Source organism: Odontesthes bonariensis, chromosome 5 (assembly GCF_027942865.1).
Source record: "Odontesthes bonariensis isolate fOdoBon6 chromosome 5, fOdoBon6.hap1, whole genome shotgun sequence".
NCBI lineage: Eukaryota > Metazoa > Chordata > Actinopteri > Atheriniformes > Atherinopsidae > Odontesthes > Odontesthes bonariensis.
The window spans coordinates 19,615,247-19,628,158 of NC_134510.1; the positions used below are offsets into that span (position 1 = coordinate 19,615,247).

General features: G+C 40.0%; 1 protein-coding gene across 3 annotated transcripts in view; it reads right to left on the reverse strand.

Annotated features, from left to right (window-relative positions):
* col14a1a (collagen, type XIV, alpha 1a) overlaps positions 1–12,912 on the reverse strand; it is a 138,518-nt gene that overhangs the window by 33,626 nt on the left and 91,980 nt on the right. For all 3 annotated transcript variants that reach the window (XM_075465157.1, XM_075465158.1, XM_075465156.1), the window contains exons 34-39: positions 9,861–10,004; positions 9,417–9,581; positions 9,235–9,273; positions 8,917–9,055; positions 7,803–7,945; positions 7,121–7,230 (exon numbers count right to left, since the gene is read on the reverse strand). In XM_075465157.1, coding sequence (XP_075321272.1) covers positions 7,121–7,230; positions 7,803–7,945; positions 8,917–9,055; positions 9,235–9,273; positions 9,417–9,581; positions 9,861–10,004 — 740 coding nt within the window. The remainder of the gene's footprint in view (positions 1–7,120; positions 7,231–7,802; positions 7,946–8,916; positions 9,056–9,234; positions 9,274–9,416; positions 9,582–9,860; positions 10,005–12,912) is intronic.

The following is a 12,912-nucleotide window of genomic DNA, read 5'->3' on the forward strand; positions in this document are numbered from 1 at the left end:
ACGGTAGCAGGTCGAACAGGTAATTTCTGAGGTGGGATGTGTCTCTTATGATGCTGTCCGCTCTGCTGAGGTAGCGAGAAGTGGCAATGTCCTCCAGGCTGGGCAGGGAGCAGCCAGTGATCCGCTGGGCTGTGTTGATCACCCTTTGTACCGCTTTCCTGTCTGCTGCTGAGCACCCTCCGTACCATGCTGTGATGCCGTACGCGATGATGCTCTCAATGGTGGCTCTGTAGAACAGCACCAGAAGCTTTACCTCCAGGTTGTTCCTCCTGAGGACCCTCAGGAAGTGGAGTCGCTGCAGTGCCTTCTTCACCACCACTGTGCTGTTAGCAGACCAGGAGAGACTGTCGGAGATCTGCACTCCCAGGAACTTTATGGAGCTCACCCTTTCCACACGGACCCCGTTTATGTAAAGCGGGGCTGGGACAGCTCTTCCCTTCCTGAAGTCCATTATTATTTCTTTCGTTTTTGTGGTGTTCAGTGGCAGGTTGTTTGCTGTACACCACAGTGTCAATTTGTTTACCTCCTTCCTGTAATCAGACTCGTCTCCCCCTGAGATGAGTCCAATCACGGTGGTATCATCCGCAAACTTTATGATAGTGTTTGAGAGATGGGTCGGAGAGCAGTCATGTGTGTACAGGGTGAACAGGAGAGGGCTCAGTACACAGCCTTGAGGGGAGCCAGTGCTGAGTTTGATAGTGGAGGAAAGGTGAGGGCCTAATTTCACAGACTGAGGGCGGTCTGTGAGGAAGTTCCTAATCCAATGGCATATGGGGGTCGAGATGCCCAAGAGTGAGAGTTTCTGGACTAGGATCTCCGGGATGATGTGGTTGAAGGCTGAGCTGAAATCTAGGAAGAGCATCCTCACGTAGCTTTCCCTTTGCTCCAGATGACTCAGCGCAGTGTGTAGCGTGATATTGATGGCATCCTCTGTGGAGCGGTTTGCCCTATAGGCAAACTGGTAAGGGTCCAGAGTGGGAGGGAGGCAGTCTCTGATGTGTTTTGAGACCAGTCTCTCGAAGCACTTCATGACCACCGGCGTAAGTGCAACTGGCCTGTAGTCATTTGCGCTCTCCACTACTGACTTCTTGGGGACTGGGATGATGGTGGAGGATTTAAGGCAGAGTGGGATGATGGCCTGCGACAGGGACAGGTTGAATATATCGGTGAAAACACCAGCCAGTTGGTCAGCACACGCTTTTAGCACCTTGCCAGGTACACCGTCGGGGCCGGCCGCCTTCCTGGGGTTCACCGCCTTCAGCACATGTCTAACGTCATGCTCCTGGAGTATAAGCGCGCTGGTGCTGGGGGTTGATGGGTGTGTCTGGTGGGGGAGGATTGCTGGTCTGTCTGCTTCAAAACGGGCATAGAAGCGGTTCAGTTCCTCTGCCCGTGAGGCGTCAGTACTAGCGTCTGCCGGGTTTCTGCATCTGTAATTAGTGATATGATTTATTCCTTGCCACATCTTCCTGGGGTCATTTACAGCGAAGTGATCCTCTATCTTTGCTTTATAGTCCGCCTTTGCCTCCCTGATGCCTCTTTTCAGTTCAGCTCTAGCCGCGCTGTACAGGGCCCTGTCCCCCGATTTAAATGCGTTGTTACGGCTTTTTAATAGGGATTTGACTTTGCTGTTCATCCAGGGTTTCTGGTTAGGAAAAACTCTTATTTTTTTCTGGGTGGTAACCTGATCGATGCAGTTTTTAATGTAAGAGAGTACAGTATCAGTATACTCCTGCAGGTTGTGGCTGGAAAATAAATCCCATATAGTCCGATCAAAACAGTCCTGAAGTTGTGTGAGGGCACCCTCAGGCCAGGTACGAATTATTTTCTGGTGTGGCTTTGTCTGTTTCAGCAGGGGGGTGTAGGTGGGGATGAGGGACAAACAAAGATGGTCAGATCCATTAAGGTGGGGGAGGGGAGTGACTCTGTATGCATGTTTTATGTTTGAATAAACTTTGTCCAAAGTATTTTCCCCTCTGGTTGCACACTATACTGTTCATATCATGTTCTGTTAAATAATTAAGCCTATTTAAACTAACACAGACTTCTACTCAGCCAACAGAAAGAAGGCAGATGCCCGTAAAACGGGTGGTGGCCCAGCACCGCCATCTCTAACGGAGGCAGAGGAGCTGGCCCTAAGCCAGAATATTGGAAGGCCAGAGGCTGAGGGATTCCCTGGAGGGAGCTCATCCTCTGAGTCCACCCCCCCAAGACACAAGTGCCATTATAAAATGTAATAGGCCTATAGATATATTTTTTTAGCCTATTCATACAAATATTTGTCTTTTTTTCTTTTGTTCCAACAGATTCTGATGGTGCCATCTGCCTGGTGGAGCCCCCTCACGCCACAGCAGACCTTGTAACTGTTTGTACGCAATACTCCAAAGATTTTACCAAATGGTAGTTTAAGTATACTGAAACATACCACTCATCTGGGATGAAGAGGATGACTACGGTTGGTAATGTTGCAAATGTAAGGACGGATTAGGTTGTGTATGTAAATGATGGACTGTGACGTGACACAGTACCCCTTATCAAAAAGATCATTGTCTGGAAATGCTAAAACATCTATAACGTCTGATAACCATCTCCCGACAAATATTTAATTCTATGCACAGTAATACAGCACCTTCATCCACGGGATCGTTGTCAAAAGGTATGCCATGTTCGTGGAAAAAGTCGCCTCCTGCGGTGTCAAATGAACTTCTAGAAGTAGAAGAACTAGGCTACGCCAAAACTTGCCTGCTGACTGAATGAATGAGGAAATCAATTGCAATGTGTGGCTGAAAGAGGGCGGAGACAGAGAGAAACTCGAGGTTCATTGAGATAAACCTTAGGTTCAAAGAGTCTGTTACTACGGTAACTGACCGAGAGCTTAAGTTACCTCTCTTGCTGAAACAGGCTAGAGTTACCCCTCTTTCTCTGGTTTGAGTTACCTCCCTTTGTGAAATGGAAAACTCAGAGTTTCCCTCATTTCAGGGTTAATAAACTCAGAGTTTCACTAAACCTGCTTTGTGAAACGGACCTCAGTACTGCTGTCCAAAAATAGATTACCTTGCACAAAAATAAAAATAAAATAAAAAATGGAGTCAAAGAGTAAAAAGCATGCTTGTGAACACAGCATTGACACCACCCTTGATAAGAAAGAATATAAAAGTTGGACTCTGTATATTCCAAGTGCGTTTCGTAAATAGTCCACTATTGCACTGTTAACAAATACCGTAGTGTTTGTGCTTTACCCTTTTAACTAAACAGTCTAAAGACGTACAGCGAAGACACAAATGACCTTGTCCAGTCAGTGATGGATGTCTGAGATGAAACTGCATGCCTTGAATCATCACATTCAGCTGGTTATACAGTTAATGAGGAGAGAAAGCTGCATTTGTGTGAAACACAGTAAACAGGACTGATTTTTCACTATTATGGGAGTTTTTCTATAACTTTGCTCATCCTCAATGCACTTTAAGTCACATATACCTCCATTAACAACACAAACAAGGTAAAGTTAATTTGGAGCAAGACAAAGTTCATATTTGAGTGCAAGAGCCCATTCCTCTGCTTATGCCTGAACGGCTGCTCTGTAATGACTTCTGTTCATATCCTCCATTCTGCACTCTTCACTGGGCATGATGTGTTGTACTTTTGTGAAATAAATATGATGAAAATCCTCTGAGGTGCAGACATTTTGCTGGCATTTTGTGGCATTTAGTGGATTCAGTTGAGGTTAATGGTAATGGTTTGGGAATGAATATGGGGCAGTAAAATGTCTATCATGATATACAAACACATGTGTAGGCGTGCGCGTGTTTGTGTCCTTTAGGTTACAGTTGGCTCCTCCACATACCTCAGGCTAAATTTCAGACTAAAGCATATGAAAGCTTAACATTTTCTGGATGCATTTTCCTTCCAGACAACTATTACTTTTCTTTCATGTCTGTAGTTTTTCATTTATGGCGACTTAAAACCTGCTTTATATAACAAAGATGTTTACAAGCTGCATGATCATTGTGTGGTGAACCTATTTCATATCAATCTGAAAGGCCTTCATCGCTTAAGCGAGTTGCTATTAAAGCTTACCCAAAGAATGTCAAAACACTCAATAAACCAAGGGGAATCAACTGAAATAAGTACAGGCATCGTCCACTTATTATCACAATCCTGATGACAGAAAAGTTCAATTTTCACATGTGCACTGACATGAATAGGTGACTTTGCAGTTATTTCAAGATCACAAGAGTTTTGTTCTTGTTGAGAGACACACAAGACTGACAGGAGACAAGCCTCAAATCTGAGCCAAGGGAATTTAGAAGTCAGCAAAAGATAATGAATGAGGATGAGTTATAAGAAATATAGCTAGCATACCCCTTTTTGCTTTGTGCTTTTTCTTGGCAAGTCATCTACGGCAACAAGTGCCAGCAGAAGATATATTATCCAGTCGCAGTCCCTCTCCACTCTTACAAAGTTATAAATCAAAACTTATTGTCTTATTTTTCAAATGCAACAACTGTCTTTAAGGTCAACAACATCTTCCTGTCACATTAAGCTCTTCCTTCATTCTGTCAACACATTAGGTTTTATTGTGTTTTTCCCTTTAAAGATGAGTTTCTTTTCATCTCATTTTTCAGACAAAGTACAAATTAGATTTAATGACTGACAAATACATTTTCTATGTAAAAGGGCTTTTTAATAACTCTGTGGTAGCCGAAACCCAATAACATCTTAAATTCAACCGTGAGCAGTATCAAAGTTTACTAAGCTGCCTCTGACCTGCCTTTAAAACTACATTAGCACATGTTTTACATGTGTTTTACTTTACAATTCATTGCATCTATATGTACAACACATACTTTCCTATGCTGCCTGCAATTTGAGGCATGAAAGGTAACAAAACTGCTAATTCACACAAAGAAACCAATTGTTTAGTTTACTGTAGTTACTTGCTCCCACAGTTTATCTACGGCCTCATGTTCAACTCAGAAATGAACATGACTGGGGCACAAATAAAAAGCTATGTGAGAAAAAAGATAGAAACAAAAGTTTTAATTACAGATAGAGACATGGCTTGTGTTTATGACCCACTTGGTATATAGATTTATGTGGAGTTGGTTTGAATCTGCAGTTCTGATGAGCAGCTAAATAGGCTTTTGTTACAAATACAAAGAAACTATCTGAGATCATTACAACATGATCCAATGTTGAAATTAGTGTGTGAATGTTGGCAAATGTAGTACACACCTGACATCTTTAAAAAATAATTTTCTTTTAATCAACGTTTGTTTCCATTTGATAAACATTTAATGTGTGTTGTATGCTCCATTGTGAATAAAATATTGTTTTATGGGATATGTAAATGATCATATTCTGTTCAAATTTACATTTTACACAGCGTCCCAAGAGGTTTGGAACTAGGTTTGTAGATGTTAGTACCACTACACAAATATCATGCTAGTGAGAGAACTGCACACATGCAGTTTAAAAATATTACCAACTATGGCACAAAACATTTCTTCAATTCTATTTTGTAAGACAGAGTTGATATATTTGTTTCCATCTGGCTCACGCAGGGAAATAATCAGCCACAAGAAGCAGTGACTCTGGTCGTGTAAAGTAACAACATGTATAGATGCGAATAATAATTTATGGATGAGTGAATTACACCCCAAGATGTAGGGCATTGCTGTAAGCTAAATAGCTCCAAAAGTGCTGGAGCCACGATGAAAATTTTTACACCAGAGAAGGAAAGCTTTAAAGCACAACTAGTAACTTTTTAAAGTGAATTATTAAATAATTTGGGGAGGCAAAAAATAGCATCTAAACACATCTGGAGTATAATATGGCTCTGAGCAATCTATGAGTTATAGCAAAGATAAGCTTCACGTCATCCTACTGTGTCTACATCTCTACACTTTTCTGTCTATATTTCTCTTTTTGTTTGTCAGGTCTCCTTTGTCCCTCCTTCACCTGTTTCTATTTCCCTTCTCTTTTTCTCAGTTAGAAGATCTGTCTGTGCTAGTGTGCTTCACTGAGCATTGACAGATCCTGCTGGGAATTCCTCCTTTTCTCACACTGTGTCTTCATATGGTAATCCATTTACAGGGGCCACACAAACAAGCCTACGCACGAGAACACGCTTCTTATTCAGTTGTCATCCTGTCTAAACGCAGACAAACTCTTCCTCTTGTTTGGCAGTCCTCTGCATCTGTTCACTCTCTGAACATTGTCAGGTTCTGACAAAGACAAAAAAAAAACAATGAAGAAAAAAGAAAAAAGGCCCAGAATGACGGACAGTTATTCCTGTACATTTAAGGAACCGAGATAAAGAAAGAAAGACCAAGAGCTGGTGGGCTGCTGATAGTTTGTTTCCATCAAAAATCCGCAATGAGTCGGGGTGAAGAAAAAACAAACAAACAACAAATCATCAGTTCTACAGTAGAAACACATTTCTTGCATTTATCTTCAAGTACATTTACATACATCAATTTGTCAAGCAAATGTATTAGTCTTTTAAGAAATAACAAAACAATGTACGCAACAGATCAATTCTATCATCTCTGCTAAACAATGAAGCTTATTCAAAGAACATCTCGTTAGGATAAAATAACTGATTATTTTTCAGCGAGTAATTTCTGTCAGCTTATGGTGTTGCCGAGGACAAATCTATGCCATTATCTATTCTGCTGAAGTATTTGCATCACTATTTATTCCACAATTAATTTAAAAAAAAAAAAAAAAGACTTGATATCTGTCAATGAAGACATGAACACATTTTAAATACAATTTAGATGCTAAATGTCTGTAAGATATGATGTCGTCGTCATCATCTAAAGCAAACCCTTTCTTGAGTGTAATTATTTAGCACAGTCTCCTCACAGTACGAGGGTTTCTTGTTCAAATCTCAGCTGGGACCTTTCTGTGAGGAGTTTGCATGTTCTCCATGTGCATGTGTGAGTTATCTCCGGGTATTTGTACTAACCAGTGTAACTAATTAAGGACGGTTTCTGTAGAGGTTGATGAGTGATGCCGTTTCACTCACTGAAATCTGAATCCACAATTGGTGGCTCCTTTACACTGTCAATTCCAACTATTCAAGACATTTTCAACACAGTTTTTGGAAACAAACCTTGTGGAAGCTTCCGTGGAAGATTCTTTTTATTTCTGGTCCTTCAAAGGTAGCAGTCTGGAAGTCTCCTCTGTAGTCATGGTTGAAGAAGGACAACGTCTTTCCAGAGTCTGTAGGCAGACATAGCTGGTAGTTAAGGTTGAAAAGGTTGATGTTTTGATCCACTTTAAACTTTCTTTGGATACACATGGGCTTCACAGTATCAGCAACAAGCATGTACTTTAGCAAGATTCTCAAATGCTGTAAGGCTATTACAAATATCTGGACCAACAGTAGTCATCTGTTTTGACTTTTGAATAAAGCCAGTTTTAAAAAGTCTTGCGCATCAGGGGTTCTGCAGCAGTGTAGCTGAGGTCATGGCCTGTGCTTACACTGAAAGCCAGTGCCATTAAAAAAAAAAAAAAAAATAGGAGCATTCCCCAATCAAATAACAAATTCATTTGAGTCTTATTATCAATTTAAGTAAAGAGGGAAGATGAAGATTTTGTTTCTTTACAGAGAAATGCACAGATGTAGTGGATAACAATGAAATTAATACTGAAACCCTATAATCCTATGATTAATGATTACAGTTTAATTTCTAAATTTGGCTGCACTGTAAACTCTCCTGTTGATTTGGAAGACAGGAGGAGAGAAAAGGAGGGAAGATAAAGAAACAAAAATGCAAACAATTCGGACTCACTGTCGAGGATTAGTCCAACCAATGGATTATTGTCCTTGTTGAGGATTTCCCACAATGCAAAGGATTCCTGCGGGGTTTCAGGAAGTAAGCGGAGCATCATAGAAATGGTGTAGTCAGAAGGTAAACCTTCAGGATGAAGGTACCTGGAACACATACGAAGGAACAGGCAATACACACACAAACATCAGGCCTAGCTATGTCTTAAAGCCATGTATCCACTAAATGTCTTTTAAAGTGTCACCGTCTCTTTTCAGCTGCTGCAGATGCCTGCAGAGAGCTTTCTGCGGGCTCTGACTGAGCACCAACCTCTTTTTGATCACAGAGCTTTGCCTTTTTGAATAAGTGCCTCTAAGCACATCAGGTTTAAATCTCAGCTTAAAATGAGTGTTTGTCGCTGACATTTTTCACAAACTGAGCAATCACACAGCAGCAAGCTAAAATGATATATTATAGCTTGTTGACAGCACACACTGAGGAAAAAAACAACAACTCCTATCCTAACATCACATAAAGGAAGAACCTACAGGAGCAGAACTCAAACCACTATCAGCTCCCACTGTAAGATTGTGCCAGAAAAATGTACTTAAAGCTTCTTTGTGGCCATGTTTAGCTGGAAAAAGTCAAACCACTGATGGCAATGATCAGTACACTAGCAAGAACTGGCTTGTTACATCTCTTACCCTAGTGTCACTGAACAAATGGTCTCCTTCAGTTGTGTAGAGTACACGGTGATCGGTCTTAAATACCTCAGGGAAGTTTGTAAATTTAACAAAGTATATAATTAGCTGCTTCAGAATTACTGTTAGCTTAAATTACAGGTTAGATTTAGGAGTATTCTGGCAAGAGGAAAAGATAAATACGTGGAGTAACAGCTAATTCGGTCAGCAATCACTTATCATGACATAAGAAACAAATAGTAGGAGCTGTGATGATGGAGGTTTATTCGTCCACAAAAATCTGAGAGTTCGTTACAAGATGATGCTATGATGCTCAATTTGCAAGCAAAATGGAGCGGAATTTTCTAAAACAATCTTGTAAACTGAGGTTGTCCTTGCATGTTCCGTTACTGTGTTGTTCAATTCTTCCGCCTTAGTGTGGACATGTTCTTACTCACTTGGTGGGCTGTAACACCAGGGCGTCACGGTGTAACCTGTAGCAGGGGTAGCTATTTAATGAACCGGGCTCCAGAGAAACTCCAGGTATGTTGCTGTACTCCTTCTCTACCAGGCCAAACTTCTCCATCATTTTGAAACCTGAAGCAGTATCATTATCATCATCATCATAAATAGCACCTTTCTGTGTAATCACTGCCATCATACTCATTACCAGAAACACCATTTGGACCATCATTATGTCATTGCTATTTACTTCTAAATGGATGGACCTCTGTGACTGTTCTCTTGTATATTGATCTTGTTGTTGCACCTCTTACCTGCCATTGTGTTACCGCTCATTAAAACAGACGGACAAGCTGGAAGACAGAAAGGTATTTTTTAGCTCATTCTTAACACTTTAACTCTCAGCATTAAGGTAAATTCTCTAGACATGCCTCTGTGACTGTCTGTATCCATGACGAGACAATTTCGGTTTAAAACATGAGGTGGTGTTACTCACTGGCAGTGGCAGCCTCGCAGACAAAAGTAATAAGCTCCTCTTCTATTTTCCTCACAGCATCCAGATCGTCCACAAAAAAGACGTGTCTATCAATGGGTTTACTGGCAATGTTCACCAGCTCGCCATAATCTGCATCCGCAAAGCCAATTGCGAAGATGATATAGCCTGAGAATGGGATTAAATAAGAAGACTCATTACAAGTTTAGAGTGAGTGAATAGTCTTTTATTCTGTAACATTACTTGTGATATACAGTCAAACAACTGAGAGGAAGAACTGGAATCTGTCTTAGGTCTATTCTGTGAGCACCAACACACAGCATGTAACAGTGTAAAAAAAATAAATAAATAAATCACAAACTTTACATCCAGTGTAAATTAATTCTGAATGAATGTTTTTTTACTTAAACAATCATCTTATTTGTGTTTAGTTGATAAAACACCTACCATCCATTTGCATCTCCTTTGACACTTTGTTGACATCATCTTGTGAACGTCCGTCAGTCAGAACAACCAGGACCTTAGGAACACCCCTTCTGGCTCCTGCCTCTGAGGTGAAAATGGATTCTTTCACATGTTTGATGGCTCGACCTAAGAAAGGACAACATAAACCAAAATAATAAAAATACAAACAACCATACACAAACAAACACCCGTGTGTTGGCATGTTTTAGCCATTTATGCAACGCATGAGTTAAAATTAACCACGGGGGTTTAGGCAAAACACTGAAGTTGTGTGTGTGAATTCTCAAACATCAAGGTCATTGATTACTTAAATGACTAAAGAATATCGATGTGCTTAAAGAAAAGGCAACTGGAGTTTGTTTTGGGTCTGGAAAATATTTCAGCACTCAAAAAGTCCCTGACTATACTTACACTTATACTGGTTAATGGGCCTCAGATGTTTCCAATAAACCTCACAATCTTCAACTCATTCACATGTGTAGTTAGCATAACAATATAAAACACGGACTCTAATGCCTGTCCCATCAATGACACTCAGCAAATTATGCTTCTGCTCAAACCGACTGGTGAAACTCCCTCCACCAGAACCAGCTTCCTCGTTTTGTCATTACATATCGGTGATTAAACGAACGTTGAAGTGTTCTTTCATGAATGTAATGATGCAGTGAGCTCTCTCAGATGAATCCCATGTGCTGATTTTATCAGATGAAGCTGTGGGTTTTTTGGGGGATTTTTTAAATAAAGATTTTATTTGTTAGCTCAGCTTTGAGAGCTTTAGTTTCACACAATTTCAGTCAAACTTATAAGTGTACATACATTTTTAGTCCAGTTTAGGTCAAACTTACATAATGATTTTTTTTTTTTTTCTTATGTAAATGTGATCACTGTCAAATGCGACAGACACAGATAAGTTGAAATAAGAACAAATAAGAACACCCGTTAATGGACTTAATCAGTCATTAAAATATGTCTCAGCAATGGAAAGGTTTCCAAAGCCGCTCATAATAAAAGTTACTTCTTGCCAGTGAATTTAATGATGCTTTACTGAGCTCATCAAGAAAAGAAAAAAACTTGGAGTCTTTTACTATAAATTCAACCCTTTTTGTCCCAAGACTGCTCCCTCTGTTGTTGTCCAATGAAGAGAGCTAGACTACAGCTGAATCATGAACTCTGACCAGATGATGGAGGGTATATTCCAGATGGATTGATTTCCAAAGTAGATAATATGGTCACTGAAAATAAGGGGGATTGCAGGGTCTCCTTTGCAGTTTTAATTGAACTAAAATTTCAAAAAGTATCATGTTAATGCAAGCTAGCAGGGAAACTGTATGATCATCACACACAGGTCATATCTACTAAATGCCAATATTAGCATATTGTCCATCATAATTCACATTAATTGCTCATATAGCTTCACTTCTCATCTCCATCTGACCTTTTCAGAAGTCAAAGCGACAACCACCAACTTTCTCCTCTAATTCCTCTTGCATTCTTCAGAGTGTGTTTGACCTATTGGGACCAGTTTCAACAGTAAATGGCTCGCAAATTTAACAACCACACAAGTATGTGCAGTGTAAATTGATTAACAGTATACAGTGTGCATTGTGTCTCTGCCTCATCATTTTTAACAAAAACAAAACATATCATCACCACCGCCATCTATTTTTTTTTCTTTTAAGTAAGCTGTCAGTGATGAAAAATAAAGGGGCGCTTGGCCTGTAAAATGTTGTTACGTCATATGTGCCAGTGTTACAGCTGTTTCTACACTGTCCTCTGATCATGATGGGCAAGACTGAAATTACAACAACAAGCCAGGCATGAAATAACACACAAGACAGAGCAGGGAAGGGATGGCAGCCAGATAGAGTAGAGGCTTGGTAGATGGTAGAAAGGTGGGGAAGAATAGAGAGATCAGATGGGGAGATTAGAGCATGTAAAAAAGAAAGTAAGATAAAAAAGTGAAAAAAGAAAACCACTTGTCAAGGCAGCGTGTGTTCAAAAGCCTATCATCAATCAGAGATCCATCAGATAGTGTGTGTGAAATGTCAAATTCGATTTGTTTTTGGTGTCTGGCAGTTTGACAGCTTTGTCTGTCATCTGAGGAGAGAAACAATACGACACAAAAAAAATGAAATCCTCTTTTTGTTTTAGCTGCCAAAGGCTTGGGGCAAAACATTAAAACGATAAACCATTTTCTCATTTTTCATTTATGGCTGTAAGGGACATCTGTACTACTATGTCCTAGGGCCATTTGGTTCTCTAATCTCCATATAGTTACAGTAAATTCCTATTAATTATTTAAAAAAAAAATCTAAGTCATCAAATGTACTATTGAAAATTCAGGATATGGATTTTGAATGGGTTTTACCTGCTTTAATAGTCAATGAAACATATTCATGGGCCACATGGGCCTCAAACCGTTGAATTACTGCAGCTGAAGCATGGTCGCTGCTTAAGTAAAACCACAGAAGGCAAATCACACAGCAGACATTTAATGTGTTAACATACTGTGCTGCTTTCACATTTACCAAAAGTAGATCTGATCAGTTCCTCAGTCTGTATGTAGTTCAGTCAAGCAGTGACTGTAGACTTAAAACATACACACACATGTGCATGCCAATATATTGAATATGTAGGGACGGCCACAACACCAAAACAACTATTAGCTTAGCTCACTAATACCTCAATGAACAAATTCATGGTAAGAAGCCAAATCCCAGAATATCACCTTTAAAAGCTTGAATTCTCAAAATGTTTTTCTAGCATATTTGTAGCAAAAAAAACAGGGTTTGATGGAGGCAGCTCCCTTTACATACGGTTTGTGAAATGGATAGAGAGACAATAATCATTAAATGGAAGTTGCAATGAGGGGGATAATGGTCTTTATTCTTGAGAATCTCTTGAGAATAGCCTTGACAATCTCACTGAAGAAGAATCTGAACCTCAATTATTACTATTGCTACAGTGGCAGGTTCTGGTGTGATATGAGATAGTCTTACATTCCTATGTAGGGTCAAACAATACTTCTCAAAGT